This window comes from Coccinella septempunctata, chromosome 4 (genome assembly GCF_907165205.1).
Source record: "Coccinella septempunctata chromosome 4, icCocSept1.1, whole genome shotgun sequence".
NCBI classification, from domain to species: domain Eukaryota; kingdom Metazoa; phylum Arthropoda; class Insecta; order Coleoptera; family Coccinellidae; genus Coccinella; species Coccinella septempunctata.
Window position 1 is genome coordinate 9,501,477 of NC_058192.1, and position 17,671 is coordinate 9,519,147.

Sequence of the window (17,671 nt, forward strand, 5' to 3'; positions counted from 1 at the left end):
TTTACCAACTTTCAATAAATATTTAATGAATAGAATGAAATGAAAGTTCTTTTCATGAGTATTTATTTATTCATTTGTAAGAATTAGCTTTATGTTTAGGTAGAAATCGAAAGTTTTCAGGAACTGGCCCAAGCAGCATTTCTGTTATCTTTATCCAGTCAGATGCTGAATTAGAAGCCATCAAGGTTTCAAGATCATTTCTACCCCTATACGACGGGGGGCGTTCGTTAACTTTTTGAGGTGGTTGCTCCAAGAGCCCTACAGGCACATATCTATATAAAAATGATAACCACTCAAGCATAAATCTGCGTGTATTTTCAACTCCTTTATTGTCAGAACCCCAATGTTCAAGCCCATAGTTTGTGAATTTTTTCAAGATATCAAATCGTTCTGAACTTGAAATATCCCAAATCCGCTGTTCTTTAATTTCCGTGAAGATCCAAGGTTTAATCAAAGCTCCTCTACCAATCATTACACCAGCTAATCCAGGACATATTTCTAAAGAGCTTTTGTAATCGTTGTAACTCAAAATATCTCCATTACCATAGACAGGTAGTGGTGCAGCAGCTTGAACTACTTCATTTATGTAATTCCAGTCAGCCATTTTTGTATATCTTTGTTCTCTAGAACGCCCATGTATTGTCAACAAGCTAGCACCCCAGTCCCGGAAGTTTGGGGCCTAAAACATTATTTATATTGTCTTCAATCATATATATAAAAAAGAATCAAACTATGTGATTGTTCAAAGTTTTTGATATACATCATTATATAAAGAATCAAAGGAAATCTACTTTTATAAGTATATCAGAAAAGTTGTTTTTACAGGACATTGTTCTTTTCACACTGGGAATATTCATAATTATATTTTTTTTAATTTGAATGATTCATTATCATCATTATGATATTGGCTTACCAATTTATGTGCAATTCTCTCATCACTATAAACTCCTGTTCTAGTCTTGACTGTAAGAGGGATATTTATTATCTGACTTAAATTAGTAACACATGATTCTAACACTTTTTGTCTTCTGAGGAGTGCACATCCTCCTCCTTCTTTATACACAAGGTCAATGGGGCACCCTAGATTCAAATCAATAAAATCAATATCAATTTCTTTGGTCAAGAGTTGACCACATTTAGTTAAGACATGAGGGTTATTGGCACATAATTGAACTCCAAAAATATCTTCAGTATGATGTCTTTTTACAAGAGCCCACTCTTGTGGTGCACCTTGAAGTAGTGACGAGCACATTGCCATTTCTCCACAGGTTATATCCACACCAAACTCCTTGCATATCCTTCGGAATGGCAGGTTGCCTACTGTAGTTAATGGACTCAAAAATATTTTGCCCTTCCAATCAATTGTTTGCTTTTCTCTCTGCTGAATTTTAATTATGTCCTCATCAGTTACAGTCCCACTTGATTTGGTCACTTTTGTGGAGGTATCAACCTTCTAAAAAATTCTTCAAAATATCAAATTACTTTCATAATGATTCTCACATAGTTAAATACATAATAGATTTGTTCATAGAGGTTGCGTTCACAAACTTACTCAGAGCAAGCTCTGAGTAAGCTCTGATTACCCGAAGCATTCACAAACGTACTTTTAGTTCCTCAGAGTATGCTCTCTGAGCATGACCATACTCATACTCTACTCTCGGAGTAAGTTTATGAACACACCCAGAGTGGTTCACAATGGTTGTGAACTGTGCAATTCCATTTTGGTAAGGAAAATCTGTCCATGCTTGCTCTCTACAGTTCACAACCATTGTAAACCACTTTAAAAATAAGCCATTTCCCTTCATGTGAAAGGAGGGCTCGAAAGTTGACTCATACATTATTTAAATTGTGAATATCACATATCCAACATATATCAATAATTAACACAATGGATAGCTTACCCCTTTAGCTTTATCATTATATTTAATTAATGCTTCTGATAAACTAAAATCATAAGTCTTTTTCCTTAGAGAATGTTGTAAGTCTTTATTTAGAATGTTCCTTGTTTGGGTATGATTTTTAGAATATTCATTATATTTTTCTTCATTAATTATATTAACATTTCCATTAATATGTTGAGAGCCAAATCTACAAGCTAATCCCCTTTCACACTTTCCAGTGGTTTCAAAATTATAACAGGTATCTCCTGAAACAAGTAAAAAGTTAAATTATTGACTAAGGAGAAATATTGGTTTGTGGTTACCCAAATCGTCTCCCTTAACTTTCAAATATTCTTCAATATTATGCAAGAAATTACAATTTTTTCTGTTGCATTCAACATTTTCACCTTTGAATTGGACTAATAAATTACAAAGTTCTTTATCTTGTGTAATTCTATATGTTGGACCTCTCGACTTGTTTTGACCTTGCAACTTTTTCCTCTTTTTATTGGATACTTCACCATTCTCTTGTTGACGTTTATTTGTGGCTTGTTGAATCTCATTGCCTGAAGATTTTATTTCGGTTAAATCCTTATCTGATACACATTGAATAGCCAAGTCTTTTGGTTTTTCTTCAATAATAATGAACCTATAGTACAAAAACAGTTGTATTATTCAGAAGAAGCAGATAGGAAATTATACTGACTCAGGTTTAATTCTGCATATGCCTGATTCAGACATGTTAATTGTTTGCTAAAAACCTAGAGAAAATCAAGTAAAATCAAATTCAAAACCTAAAAACGTGTACAAAACCAAAGAGGTTATTTTCTGCCAAAACCAACAACTAATTATTTTTTGCCTAAAAAACACAGGAACTGCTAGTCGGATTCGGTCTACGGCATAAAGAAAAGGTATCTGGTCTATGGTTTTTTTTCATTGATGTTCCGTGACTAAAATTAAAAATGAGGTTATCTTTGGAGGTTATGTTAATAATTTCAAAACAAAAACAGACCAAAGACAAAACAGTACCCAAATAAAATATGACTGATACGAATTCTACAAACTTGTCAGAACCCGATAGTAGATATAGTAAAGAATTTAGATGGAAAGGTACTTCCAAGTGTTTCCTGCCGTATTTGTATTATTTGGAGGATCTATTTCGTATATATTTATTGCAGCTGGATTATTCTTGGGAAGCGTAACTGGCATATCTGCTTTAGTTGGGTTTGGAACTACGATTGCTGCGGCAAAGAGGAAAGATCCAGAATTTTTCAACAAAGGAATGATACCAACATCTAAAGTGGTAGACAGTGGATCCCAATTGGCTTTAAGAGCTCTTGGTTGGGGTACTTTATATGCTTGTACTGGATGTGGTTTGTTATTTTACTCAATATGGAAATTATCTGGGGCTAACAATGTAAGTTTTACATTGTTAAATGAGAACTGGACACCTTATGACATGATTTCAGATGCAGGAATTCAGGAATAAAATGGGATCTCTGTTACCGAAAATTCCTAAAAATAATCCACCCATTGGCAGAACAGAGTTCAGTGGCCTTAATGATCTTTTGGATTATGTTCAGCACCTGAAAAGTGCTAAAGATAAATGAAAACATTTTCAGAATAGAATATGTAATATATACAAAAATTAGAATAATTTTTAGAATTTTAATTCTTGATTATATTCCTTTGCCCTAGTATTAATTCAATCCTTATCATCCATTCAGGTATTGCTTAGTTTTGATTTAATCCAAAGGAATAAATTTCAAAAAAGGCTGAAGTTTGTTATTTACAAATTTTTGGAAAGTATTCCAAATTAAGGAAGAAATTTTTCAACCTGAAGTTTGTTGGAATGTTACTCATCACATAGTTTTTTCTTTCACATACGAGGTTCTAATAGTTTCAATCTATTTTCTAATTGATGATTTGTGATCTTTTCATTGAGCAGTTCTTCATTAAGTGATTTTATCCTTTCGCGTTGCGAGGTTTTCAAGTTTTGTAATTCCTTCTCTAATTCATCAACTTTGTTTTCGTACTTTTCAATCAAATGATTCTTTTCATATTGCAATATATCGATATTCCTGATTAAATTCTTTTCTATTATTACATACGTATCCAATAACTTAACACAATTACAATTAGATGAAATCTTCGACGAACTCATCTTTAAATGAAAACAAAATTTCATAGTTCCGTGAGTATCTCAATAATTTTTCATTTTTAATTTGAATAACTTCATAGAAATACCAAACGCGCTTGATCAGAATGAACAACACAAACCAGAGGAAACAGAGTTGTCTCTGACACAAACTAAATTTGAAATCATTTTTTTCCACTCAAATAAGGGACAAACACAAATTTTGTAGAGAAAAACTTTTTTGTTTTGGCTTATATCGAGCCAAGGTTCAAATGCCCAAATCCTTTTCTGAAGTAAATTCCCAAATGAAGAAAAGGAAATTAGTTCGGTGAAATCATCACCTCCATGATCACACACCTGTGATTCTCCTCTATGGCACATTGGTATGTTTTTTTGACGTTTGAAGAAAAACACCTCTAATTTTGGTTCCTGGATCTCGATTTTCCTGTGGTTGCTGTGGCTCTTATTCTTTCTAAATCTGTTATGTCCGATTGATTGTAAATTTTTGCTCACATGTAATGGTTACTGTCTTAAGATGTTGTCGAAAAGATGTTTAAGAATGCTGGAATTGTATAAAAATAGAAAAAAAAGGATCTCAGTATGATTTGAACTTGAGCAGTCCTAATCACAAGATAGCTATTGAGTTTATCACATTTTTCTTTTGATTTAAGTTAATCATTGGATCTTATTTCTTTGGGTAATAGGGCAATTTAGTTTTATCAAGATGTTAATTTTCTGAATTGTAGGTGTGTTTCTCTCAAGTATTGATAATGTCTCGAGCCAAGGTAACTAGGAAATGGGAAGTATTTGCTGGAAGAAATAAGTTTTATTGTGATGGTAGATTGATGACAGCTCCACATTCTGGTGTTTTTTTTCTTACTGTATTTTTAATTACAGCAACTTGTACATTATTTTTCATTTTTGAGTAAGTTTAAAATTGTAATATCTGTAGTATTGTATTCATTGAAAAATCTTTTTAGCTGCAGTTACTTAGCAGTGAATGTTACTATAGCAATCCCTATAATTGGAGGCTTATTATTTTTATTCACAATGTCTTCCTTATTGAGAACTAGTTTGTCAGATCCTGGTATAATACCTCGTGCTACTCCTGAGGAAGCAGCTTATGTTGAAAAACAGATAGGTATATTGCATTGCTTCCCCAACCTGACGCCTCTTTTGAGTGAATAATGATATAATTTTTTAGAAGTAACAAATTCAGCTAATAGTCCCACATTCAGGCCTCCTCCTCGAACAAAAGAAGTACTAGTCAAAGGACAAACCGTCAAACTCAAGTACTGTTTCACTTGTAAGATTTTCAGGCCCCCCAGGGCATCACACTGTAGTCTCTGTGATAACTGTGTGGATAGGTTTGATCATCATTGTCCCTGGGTACGTATATTTTGTTTCAAGGATAAAACTTTATTGAAGAATAGTGGTTTAATGCAGGCTTCAGGAAATGGTGATCATGTGATTGCCAACTGCCTATAAGAGTGTTTTCTTTCTTAGGTTTCGGGGTGGGCTCCTGTACTCAGAATTAAGACCAAAGAAAGAAAACAATCTTATCAACATATTGTGTTTACGAGATGGCCATCTGCCCATTAGATTGGTTCCTTTCTTAGGTATTCGGGAAGAAATCTCAGGAATTAGAATCATATCCAAGAGATAGAAAATTTTATTCTGCTTTCCTCATCAAAAAAGTGTTAATATTTATATATTTCAGGTTGGGAATTGTGTGGGGAGAAGGAATTATAGATTTTTCTATATGTTTATAGTTTCCCTTGCGTTTCTAGCTGTATTCATGTTTGCTTGTGCTATAGCTCATCTTATACTGAGTAAGTTCTCGAATAATGCATATATATTATTATCTAATAATCCCTGTAGTTTCTAAACAGGAAAACTATCAATTTTTTGAGGCTGTTAAAGAATCTCCACCTTCCATTGTGGTTGCTCTGATGTGTTTCTTTAGTGTCTGGAGTATTTTAGGTTTGGCTGGTTTCCACACATATTTAACGACTAGTAACCAGACTACCAATGAAGACGTAAGTTATCAGATAGCAGATAGCCCAAATGACAAAGCAATCTAAAATCTATAGTACAAGCAGTGCAGAATTTCCAAAAAAAATTTCACATAGTATGCAAGAATATCTTGCACTGATATTCAATCTCTCATGAGCCTACTAGGGTTTAATGACCTGTTTTTTTTTAAGATCAAAGGTTCCTTCACAAGTAGAAGAGGACAAGAGAACCCATATTCCCAAGGGAACATATGTTTAAATTGTTTTTACATATTATGTGGCCCTGTTACACCATCTCTAATTGATAGGTGAGAGAAATCAGTAAATAATGCAATTCTTAACAAAAAATCTTATTTCCACTCACATTTTCAAATAAAAAATTGTGAAAATGTGAACATTTTATGTTTATCCAGTCAACATTCTTATTTCATGTTGATGGAGGTTAACGTTTTCACTTATTTATAGGAGAGGTGTTTTGACTGAAGACAATAAAACCGATCTTCCCAAATTCGTCAATAATGCGCCTCTTTTGCCAGCAAGTAATTATCCCTTACCTATCTTGGTGAGTAAAAACAATATGTTTTTTGTAAGAAATATCCTGTACAAAGGAAATCCCTATTAAAATTAATAACTTCACTTCCTTGCATTACTTCAAGGAATTATAAGTAGACTTAATTTGATGGTGAACTCCTTTCTTTTATTAATTATTATTCTTTTCTGCTTAGAATGGTCCAAATCACACCTCAGATCTTCAAGGCCACTACAGACAAACAACAGAAACTACCGGTATGTACAGCCCCTTTAAAAAGCATGTATATCATGCACAGCAAATAATACCGTCCAAGAATTGTGCCAATATGAAAATCATCCCTTCACATGCACCCCTCCTGCCACCTTTAGATTACCCCCGAAGACCTCTCCCAAGTAATGGAAGTTATAAAAGTAGCCATTCCTTGCCACAATTGAAGCCAGATTCCCCTAGTTCCTCTAATACAGAATTGAATGAACTGTCCCACACAGAAATTCTTTGCACAGAGAGGCCTTATACTCCTAATGAGAAACGATATAATGTAAATTTTGGTAAAAAGAGAGTTGATGTCAAACCAAGACCTCGTAGCAGTTGCATATACGAAAACCCCTATGTAAAAGACGAGTTTTGTGGAAGAAGTAGCATGTATAAGATGGATAAAAATTTTGTGCATCATAATATTAGGGTTAATCAGTACCCGATACCAGAATACAGCCAAATGTACATTCAGGATAATTTTTAGTATTATCTTATTGATTATACTGTCTGTAAAACTCAATATCCATTGTGACTTCACCATCAATGGATTCAACATAAAAAATCTGATTTTTTCAGTCAGTATAATTAGAAGCAATATGTTTCCATTCTATAAATGTGAGTTAATACAGCGGTACTAAGAACCACAGCTGTGTTTAAGATGTCTCTATAGACGGCTGTGCTAAGACCTGAGGAGAAAATCGATCTAAGTGACAGATGGCATTAACTTGTTTGCCATAGGCCCATTAGATTGGTCTCTTACTAATATATTCAAGTATAATATGCATTTACCATGCTTATTGGCAGTATTAGATTTGACAAACAATTCAAATTCGCATTTCATGTGTAATATTGAATAAAGTCATAAATGATTTGAAAAATAGTTTGAAATGACTGTTCTGAAGCTATGATTACTGATTAAGCCACCTGAAAATTACTGCTGGTGAAAAATTTGCATTTTATTAATCCCATTATACAGACAAGCATTATTAATTAATAATATTATACTAAAGTAATATATCGCAGAATAATTTTCATAAAACAAAAAAAAATTATCTGTATTTAAATATAATCGATATAAAAAATATTTTTTAGAAACTAATAATTTATGCTTATTGGATCTATAGCTCTTTTTATATTTTGTATATTCAATAAATGGCCTTATAATGCTGTACTTCTAACTTCAAAGTGAATATGTAAAGCAGTAATTTGGGATGTGTTTTATATGCCTTGATTATTATATTTTTTTTTTGCACCTGGTTTGGGTGGAGAGTGTTCAAGTATTATTCTGGTAAGTGTTAAGTTATGCATGAAGGGCTTCCCGAATGAAATTAGCATTGTTTGGAATTAATTTAGAGTGCTTGTTTGCGACATGCTGATATATTGTTCATATTGTATGATGTTCTTGGCGAAAATCTAATGAAAATTGATATTACAAAACGGTAATGTAAGTTAGCGCTATTTAACAAAATGTATACTTTGGTTGGCTTTTTGTTTGTTAAAAAATTGCCTTTGTTTCTGAAAAGTGGAAGTTATACAGGCTGTACTAGAAGTATCTAGAGCGTCAAATGCGATTTATTCCTGAAAATTTGTGGATAATAATGAATGGTCGGGTATATCCAACCAACAATTTTCGTCTTGGTGGTACTTCCGGTTATTCCGGAAATTGAGCCGAACTTTTTCATTTCAAATGGGAAACCCTATATTTTGTCCCATTTTAAATAAAGAAATTAATGCTCAATTTGAAGTATAACAAAGAAGAAGTTCAATAGATCCAAGCCATTCATTATAATTACACAAATTTTTAGAAAAAAATCCCATTCGTTTCTCTAGTGGACACTATGTGAAACACCTTGTATATTTTCATCATTCATGTCCACCTCGAAAGGATATGGATATGAAATAACAAAAAATGAAACAAAAGATCATATCGCATTAAGAGTTCACATGTTATGATTTTCTGTTTATTTTCTTAAATAATGATTCTATTCCTTCTCTTTTCACAGATAGTAATGCTGGTAGCATTACTCAACTAGTAACCAGTGAACAACCACTGGCAATCACCAGAGCCTTACAAAAAACCGTGGAAACTGTTCCAGTGCAATATACATCACAACCAAGTCTTCTAACCTCCAATTCAACATACAATAATGTTCAAGCACATCCCGAGAGTAATTTGAGTAAATCTCATAGCTACTCGAACAATTTGAACTCCGATTTCAATAACGATTTGGACAAGAGTTGTAGACCAAATATTGGCGATTTACACTTGGATCCTATAGTTATAAGAAGCGCCAAACATCTTGCAGTGGGCAAACTAAAAGGTTCAGATGCGAGGTTAGACAATGATTTAACTTTACAAGATAAAGAAAATAATTTACTCAGCGCAAGTAGGTTGAAACTGTTACAAGATACTACAATGATTGAAAGTGCATTAGATTTAGACTCTTTAGATGATTCTAGTTTAGGAGCAAACAGTAGCCAAGCAGGCCTGATGAAAGTTAGTGTTTGAGGTGAAAGTCACATCAAGTTCTGATCATGACCTGAGAGTAGAGGCTACTCTAATCGATATAATCATTGATTAATTTTGTAACTCCTTCACAGTTCAATAACCTGTATTAAAACTACGTCATGTAGTACATTAACAAAAGCCAATATTTATTGTTGTTTTACAAAATTCATTAAATGGATTCAATTTCCAGTTATACTATTTTTATGCAATAACTGATTTGATTTTAACTGATATTCAGTTTAATTATGCCAAGGTTTCAATATTTTCAAGTATCTCTGAAATAAAATACTTTTTTATATTGCAACAGTTATTTTTTATACAGTCTGAAATTTAAACAAGTTATAATTTTATTCTGTTGCACCATGGATTGATAGCACTAAATGAGCTTATGTTTTTGTTATATTTCATGTTTATAAAATCTGAATCCTGATTATAATGGAACTTCAATTATTCATAGTATCTTGTGATTTTTTTCATTTTCAAAAGTGATAAAATTGTTGGTAGGTGAATACAGAAGATTGCAAATTGAATTGAATCATCTAAAAATTAGCAAAACTTGATGTGACTTAAATGATACTCAAAATGCAAGTTTTTTAATTTTAATTAAGATAAAAGTAGTTTAAAATGTTAACGAATATAAAACATGGTTGATAGAAATTCTTATATTTTTGTTTTCAATAAATATTTTTATACAATATGGTTACAATTATTATATTCATCTGTTTGAATAGCTATTAAAATCTTAATATTGGTTTTAATATCAATTTTTCATATGCTTGAAACACCAGACTTCTCAACAACATCTAATACACTTTTTAAATTCGTTTCAAACAATTCACATCTAATTGGCATCTCTAAGGAATAGAAGGGATTTTTCAAAGCATAATCAGCATACAACTCATAAATTTTTTTTAATAACAGCTCCACACCGCTCTGATTCTTATCGGCAACTGCCATCATCTTTACACCAGTCAAAGTCTGAAAACAGTAAAGCTTGAATGTATCAGCTTCTAATATTTCTATTCCTGAACATTTGGGTTCAGGGCTTAACTGGCTGGCTATAGCAAAAAGAGGATAAAACATGCTAGCAAGAAATATCTTCTCATTTGTTGTCATTTTTGGCCTTCCGAATTTGAGAGTTAAGGGATATTGGTCTTTATTTTCTAATACTTCAAACACATCCTGTCCATCATCAATTTGGCAGTTGGTGACTTCTTTTCCATTAACAGCATATAACACATGGCCTGGACGAATACCATCTCTTTGACCAAATTCAACTATGATTCTTTTATTTTCATACTTCAATTTTAAATCTAGAGGATATGAAAATGTTTTCTCATTTTCTATTTTAGAAATAGTGTGATCATGATTGAATATTAAACCACCAGATTTGGAGACAACATAAATAGTGTATATGACCATTGTATATTGATATTGATATTCTTCTAAGAATAATATGAGATTGAACGGAAGTTCAATTAACAATGCACTACTTTGGTATTCATAACATCTTATTTATCATTTACAAATTACAAAAACAAAATTAAATTCTTGGAACATAGAAGGATACCTGTCATAGAAACCATTAAACTAAATGGGGTCTCTATGGCTAAAACCATAGAGTACAATAATTCCTGTATCTATGTCATTGAACTCTATGAGTTCCCATAGAGTTCATTGATCTATGTTATGTATATTAGTGTTCTGTGCTAATATTCATAGAGAATATCTTTTTGTATCTATGTTCTAAGATTATTTGGGATTTTTCTATGCTTTTGAACACAGAACACTGTTCTCTTTACATATATACTATGTACTCTTTATAAAGAGTACATTTTTTTTATTATTTGTTGATAATAGTAAAGAGAAGAGTTGAAAAAGAGAACAAAAACAAAATAATTTTTTAAGAAACTTATATTATAAATTTAGTTTTTTTTTAAATTTTTTATTTATTATATTGAGACTATCATACAAGTAAAAAACTACATCACAACTCGATGTCTCTGTCATGCTATATAGTCTATGGTGCCAACAGCTGATTTCTATCAATTTTTTCTCAGATATGCCGATGGGCTGCTGAAATTGTAAATTATTGCAGTTAAATTTATTATTGAGATAAGATTATTTTCAACTAAATATAATGTCTGAAAGGGAATATGCTCCTTTGAGCTCTGCCTGTGTGAGAGCTCTACATGACAAATTATATGAAAAAAGAAAAACTGCTGCACTTGAAATAGAAAAGTAAAGAAATCTAATATACTCATTCATTTCAATTTGAAAAGCTGAATTTGATTTTCAGAATGGTCAGAGAATTCCATAGTGTTAATAACACATCACAAATTCGAAGGCTACTTAAAGTACTTGGCCAGGACTTTGCTGTATCTCAAAACCCTCATGCAAAAAAAGGGGGCCTCATAGGGCTTGCTTCAATTGCTGTGGCATTAGGAAAAGTATTGAAAAATTCCTTTTTTTTAAAGAGTTAGGTCAGATTAAAATTTTAGGACTCTGAAATATATATGGATGAGTTGTTGAATCCTATCTTGAGTTGTTTATCAGACCAGGACTCAAGAGTTAGATATTATGCTTGTGAATCCTTATATAATGTTGTTAAAATTGCAAGAAATGCTATTTTATCCCATTTCTGTCCAATTTTCAATGCTTTATGTAAACTTGCAACTGATCCTGATCAAAATGTTAAAAGTGCATCAGAACTTTTGGATAGATTAATGAAGGTATGTAGTTTATAGCAGTCATGAGTTAAATATCATTAATGTAGTCATTTTCTAGGATATTGTAACAGAATGTCTAGTATTCGATCTAGAAAGTTTTTTACCATTATTGAGAGAAAGAATATCTAGTAGAAACTCTTTTGCACGGCAGTTTGTTATAGCATGGATTTCTGTGTTGAATATGGTGCCAAATTTGAATCTCATCAGCCATTTACCTGATATTCTAGATGGATTATTCAAAATTCTTGATGATCCAATAATAGAAGTTAAAAAAATGTGTGAAGCATTGCTTGGAGAATTCTTGAGGAATATAAAGAGCGACCCATCCAATGTAAATTTTTCAGAGATGATAAACATTTTGATTGTTCATGCTCAAGAGAAAAATGATGATTTAGTTCAGGTAATACATTGAAATATAAGCGATGCATGAAGAAAAACAGTAAACCATGTTACATGCAATTTGAAAAAAATTTGTGGTTCTAGTTCTATCCAATATTTTAAATAATGCAATTCATTTATGAATGAAAACTTGCTCACAGAAAATATTTTGTGGTGTATACCAATATATTAAACATTTTTAACAAGAATATTGAATTTTATGGGAATGGGAAAATCTCCAAACTTATCATGTTGTTTTGATATTGCTGTCTCATTTTTTTATGATTGAGCATCTTCACAATTGTCATACAAAACACAAACTTTTTTACAGTTTACTGCTATAACTTGGATAAAAGAATTCGTCCAATTATCTGGTCCTCATATGCTTCCCTATATGTCAGGCATTTTCACTGCAGTACTACCTTGCCTTTCATATGATTCGGATGCCCGGAGAAGTATCCTTATTTGAATTTTTATTTAACCTTGAAATTGCAAGGACATTTTTCCAATGAAAGAAAAATTTCCCTGCATTTTGTTTGTGGGGGTTTATGGCAATCAGTACAAAAATTTTTCACTTAAAAAATTTTAATATCGATTCACTAACTTCTATTCATTTAACCATGTACACTGCAATATCCAAATTTCTTATCAGAGCTGTGCAGTTTTGAAAAATCAAAATAGTGTCAATGGAACTTTAGAAACTGAATTTAGGAAATTTGATTTAATATTCTACCACCGACAGAATAATTAAGTTATAGTATAAATATGAAAACTTTTCCACTAATTGAATTTCACAAAAAAATGACTATTTCTAGTATTGATTTTTGAATTTTATTACCAGATTATTCATAGATAGTATTTGATGCCCTTATCCCCCAGAAATACTAAACCCAAAATTAATATCTCACTAATTTAATTCATTTCTCATCTTGAAAAAATAATTTTTTAACATAAAAATTTTGTAGTTTGATCCATTCCCAAATTATTTTAACCATTTTATTATTTTCGTTATTTTATTTTAATGCATGGTTTTGTTTTCCTTAATACAGTGACAGACATTAAGGAAACTGCAACCGCTATTAATTACACTTTGATGAAGCTCTTGTCCTTACAAGGAGAAAATCCAGAAGGCGTAGAATCAACCAGGCCTAATTCAGGTGAGGTACACAATTTTGATTCAATTAAGTTTCAAATTTATAGTGAATTTTGGGATATTGTTTGATCATGATATGGTATAAGGCAGAAAGACACTTATAGCTTCTCAAAAATTTTAACATTTAATATTTGGTACACTCTATGTATTTTGAATAACTAATATAAATTAGCTGTTCATCAAAAAGGCTTTGATATGAAAATAAGAAGAAACATATTGTGGAATACTTTATTATTTGAGTAAAATCAGTTAAACTTTAGTTATGTCTTACTGCATAAATGTAGTAGAAATAGTTTTGAGTTTTTATAGCTTCACATTGTCGACTAACACCATGTATACTTGAGTAATTTCACGAATTTTGAAGTAATAAAATTGTCTTGAATCAATAATTTTCTTGATTTAGATGGAACTACGGAAAATATTGATTTGACGACAGTGGTTACTGTGCTTACACAGTTTTTGGCCCACAATTCTATTCAAACAAAAGTGGCAGTCCTCAAGTGGATCTATGACTTGTATTTGAAAATGCCAGAACAGGTGTGTATACTTTTCATTCAATAATCACAGCGTACTTTTTTTTTGGACGATGTTCAGAAAAAATGAAAATAGTTCTGTTCCTCTTCAATCACTTACTTTTAATTGGTGACAAATGGAAGCATCAAGATCTGTCTTTCTTTTCTCTAGGTGGCGCCCCATCTAGAAGTTTTATTTCCAGCATTACAAAGGACACTATTAGATCAATCCGATGAAGTTGTCCAACAATGCCTTGTGGTTATTGCTGAAATTATATCACCATACCTCGAAAATGTAGTGAATGAAAATGGTAAGATCAATTTTTATCAGTTTGAAATTCTGTATTCTCGCGTTTTCAATGCCATTAGTTCCAGATTCTGTTGAGTGGAATTTTTTGAAAGAATTTTGGGAGGAATCTGATATGTCCACTATTGCTGAAGGTAATTCTGTTCTCAAATAATGTTTTTTCCTGCAATACTGTAAAAACTAACTTTTTAAAGCCTTGCTTTTGACACAAAATGGGTATTTTAATTTTTTTATTTACAGATTCACACAAAAGCAATTCAGATCATCATGAAAGAGTAGAAGCAGCTATTGACAAAATTGTTAGTAGTGAAAGCACTCAGTCTATAGTCAATAAAGGTAAAGTCACTAGGGATTTCATATTTTTGAGGATTATGTGTTGTATATGAACAAAAAGTTGTTTCTTCCTCTCACAACTGCAATGTAACTTTTATAAATCTGAAGTGTTTTCAATTCCAGACGAGCCAAATGAAGTTCCATACTTCACAAAATTCATATCGGGTTTATTGAATTCCTTCAAGGTGAATAACGAATTGTTGGACGAAAGAGGATCTTTCATCATAAGGTTAAGAAATAGTTTTTTAGATATTCATACAACTATTTACTGAATTTCAATTTTTTCAGACAACTGTGCATGCTATTGAGGGCTGAAACTATTTATTTGGCAATAGCTGAAATCCTTCGGAAGGAAACAGATTTCATATTTGTTTCATTAATGGTAGAACATTTGAATATGATTTTGTTAACATCTTCTGAGTTATTTGAGTTACGTGAAAGATTGAAATATTCATATCAAAAGAAGGTTTGAACTTGTGTATTTTAATGAATTCAAATAATCCAATTTATTTTTTAGGACAATTTTGTTATCTTCATTTGTCTGTATAGAACATGGCGTTTCAATGCAGCTGCCACTGTGGCTCTATGTTTTTTAACTCAACATTTTGAATGTGCCTGTAATATAATCAAACTATTGTATCCTTTTTCTCATAAACCAAAACCATGTGAGAATCAGCCGCAAAATATAAAAGTTGTGATTTATATTTGTCCTTAACACATGTCTAGAGGTGATATGGAAATCACAGTGAACTTCCTCACAGAAATAGACAAATTTGTCCAATTAATTGAATCTCCAATTTTTGCCTGTAAGTATGTTTTACATCGCTCAAATGTGCTATGAATAGATACACTTCACATTGACAAAAAATTTACAATCAAAAGTATAAGATGCTGATTATTTTATTTTTTATACAGTAAATAATGATTCACACTATTTATTCTAATTATATTTTTCCAGAAGTATTTGATTAACATTTTGTTGAAAAATTTGCTTTATTTTTTCAGTTCTAAGATTAGAATTATTGGAAGTACCATGTGATCAGAATTTAGTTAGAGCTTTGTATGGTCTACTGATGCTGTTACCACAAAGTGACGCTTTTCATACATTAAAAGCGAGACTTGATTGCATACCCAGTTTGAAATTAATGCACGATATCAGGTAAAATTTGAATTCCATAACATATTTCGTATAAATGCGATTAAAATTTCATTAGTAGTTATCATTTAAGTGTTCTCTCAATTTTTTAAGGTGTAAAGATAATTGCAGTGAGAAAGTTCGACGAAAAACACCAGTGCACCATTTCAATTTGTTTGGGGAATTTATTGAAGCTCAAAACAAATATAAAGAATTGAAAAAAAAATCTAGAGTCAGCGATATTACTACGAGAAACAGGAAATTTTCAAAATAATGTCAGAACAAATATTTTATATTGATATATTTACATTCCCGATTTTCTCCTTGATACCAAATATTGAGTGAAAGTATTATTAATAAGTTGTTAATTATTTTGGCGAGTTTGTGATAGCTTTAATTGTGAAAATTTTGTGTAAAAGAAAATTACAGTCGAGTATATCTATAAAAATTTATAAATTTCATATAATTCATCTGTTCATTGTTCATTGTTTATATGAACTTTCATGTTCAAACTATTTTATGAATAAAAGCATAATTTTTTCTAAAATGTTTCTTATATTGATTGATTACTTTTTCTGTATAATGGGAAGTGCGGTGTGAATAAGGAACTAGTAGTACCTTATTCACACTTCCCATTATCATAGTACCGTGCTATGATAATTGAAGTAATTGCTAAGAGTTGTTACTCTTTATTTATATGATAGGCAGATAAGTTCATTTCTTAGGTCTAGGCCTTTTGTATGGGTGTTTACACACTAAACCGTAGATCTGAATGTAATACATATTCTAAAAAAGGAACTCTTCTAGTAATAAATCTCGAAATTGAAACTGGCCCCATGTTTTTGGGAATTTTTCGAAGGTCAAATTTCGACACGCGTTTCTCCCAGAAAAATCATTCTAGATTTCAATGATATCTTGTCTTGGTGCAACTGTTCGGTCTTGACAATTTTTCAACTGACCACATCTTTTTAGGAATTTTTTGAAGGTCCGTTTGATCACAGCCAGGGACAACCTGTTGTCTCTGATCACAGGTCTATGAAGAGGATTAACCAGATAAGTAAATGTAATATCTTTGGTGTTACTAATCTAGTGTTACTCAAAGATTAGATCTTAGGTCTTAGTGTTCTGTGGGTGTTACTTATATTAGTACTAAGACCTAAGATCACAGATCATAGGCGTAGCCAGGGTTGAGTTTCGGGGGGGGTTTTGAAATGAAATTTTTCTGATTTTGACATATAAATTGAGACTTTTTGAAACTAATATTATGTAACTATATTATTTCGGGGGGGGTTTGAACCCCCAAAACCCCCCCCCTGGCTACGCCCGTGTCACAGATCAATAAAAAACTATTGATCTGAGCCTAAGATCTAATCTTGTTAGAACAAAGATTCCTCTTTGGTTCAGATCAGGAACCCAGACAAGCACAGAACACTAAAAACACAGAAATATAATATGTATCTCCAAAGATTATAGAGTTAGGTTAGGTAAACTCTATAATCTTTGATGTATCTCATGGAGGTATCTCCATTCTTTTCTATGAATTAATCAGAGATTACGCATAGCGTATGGTCCGTATACGCACATTTGGTAACCGAAAGTTACCAGAGCGGTTAGTCTGGTGACTGATATTGAACCAAATTGTCAGAAATTCGACATATACGGACCGCCCACTTACTAACCAGAAGTAACCAAAGCCAAAGAATCTCTGGAATTAATCCAAACTTTGTTCTGTGCAAAGATTACAGAGTTACTCCGAAGAAGAATCTTTGGTTACTCTGTAGTTATACCTAACCTAA

At 31.7% G+C, this 17,671-nt stretch overlaps 5 protein-coding genes across 7 annotated transcripts; 3 read left to right on the forward strand and 2 right to left on the reverse strand.

Moving 5' to 3' along the window:
• Positions 1 to 49: 49 nt before the first annotated feature.
• Positions 50 to 2,737, reverse strand: LOC123311065 (tRNA-dihydrouridine(47) synthase [NAD(P)(+)]-like). The gene is made up of 5 exons (XM_044894828.1): positions 2,587 to 2,737; positions 2,204 to 2,529; positions 1,902 to 2,146; positions 914 to 1,453; positions 50 to 679 (listed from the first exon to the last, which is right to left on the reverse strand). Exons 1-5 carry the CDS (start codon positions 2,619 to 2,621, stop codon positions 71 to 73), a joined length of 1,755 nt encoding a protein of 584 aa, XP_044750763.1. The 5' UTR covers positions 2,622 to 2,737; the 3' UTR covers positions 50 to 70.
• A 92-nt stretch (positions 2,738 to 2,829) lies between these two features.
• On the forward strand, positions 2,830 to 3,552 carry LOC123311070 (transmembrane protein 242). The gene is made up of 3 exons (XM_044894833.1): positions 2,830 to 2,990; positions 3,059 to 3,297; positions 3,350 to 3,552. Exons 1-3 carry the CDS (start codon positions 2,921 to 2,923, stop codon positions 3,488 to 3,490), a joined length of 450 nt encoding a protein of 149 aa, XP_044750768.1. The 5' UTR covers positions 2,830 to 2,920; the 3' UTR covers positions 3,491 to 3,552.
• An 848-nt stretch (positions 3,553 to 4,400) lies between these two features.
• On the forward strand, positions 4,401 to 10,023 carry LOC123311066 (palmitoyltransferase app). Its single transcript, XM_044894829.1, has 10 exons — positions 4,401 to 4,714; positions 4,764 to 4,942; positions 4,998 to 5,158; positions 5,222 to 5,406; positions 5,738 to 5,849; positions 5,899 to 6,056; positions 6,225 to 6,340; positions 6,498 to 6,594; positions 6,758 to 6,818; positions 8,823 to 10,023. The coding sequence occupies exons 2-10, from the start codon at positions 4,788 to 4,790 to the stop codon at positions 9,326 to 9,328; spliced, it is 1,551 nt and encodes a 516-aa protein (XP_044750764.1). The 5' UTR covers positions 4,401 to 4,714; positions 4,764 to 4,787; the 3' UTR covers positions 9,329 to 10,023.
• Positions 9,976 to 10,914, reverse strand: LOC123311067 (trafficking protein particle complex subunit 4). Its single transcript, XM_044894830.1, has one exon. It carries the CDS (start codon positions 10,748 to 10,750, stop codon positions 10,097 to 10,099), a length of 654 nt encoding a protein of 217 aa, XP_044750765.1. The 5' UTR covers positions 10,751 to 10,914; the 3' UTR covers positions 9,976 to 10,096.
• A 452-nt stretch (positions 10,915 to 11,366) lies between these two features.
• Positions 11,367 to 16,422, forward strand: LOC123311977 (protein VAC14 homolog). Of its 3 annotated transcripts, none has more exons than XM_044896122.1 (16): positions 11,367 to 11,569; positions 11,628 to 11,778; positions 11,830 to 12,060; positions 12,116 to 12,457; positions 12,767 to 12,890; positions 13,485 to 13,592; positions 13,992 to 14,125; positions 14,273 to 14,411; positions 14,470 to 14,541; positions 14,648 to 14,743; positions 14,864 to 14,969; positions 15,029 to 15,206; positions 15,258 to 15,376; positions 15,467 to 15,546; positions 15,746 to 15,899; positions 15,990 to 16,422. In XM_044896122.1, the coding sequence occupies exons 1-16, from the start codon at positions 11,469 to 11,471 to the stop codon at positions 16,147 to 16,149; spliced, it is 2,295 nt and encodes a 764-aa protein (XP_044752057.1). In that variant the 5' UTR covers positions 11,367 to 11,468; the 3' UTR covers positions 16,150 to 16,422. The 3 variants fall into 3 exon arrangements, with proteins under 3 accessions (XP_044752057.1, XP_044752060.1, XP_044752059.1); XM_044896125.1 differs by having other exon boundaries at positions 14,476 to 14,541; XM_044896124.1 differs by having other exon boundaries at positions 13,491 to 13,592.
• The last annotated feature ends 1,249 nt before the right edge of the window (positions 16,423 to 17,671 follow it).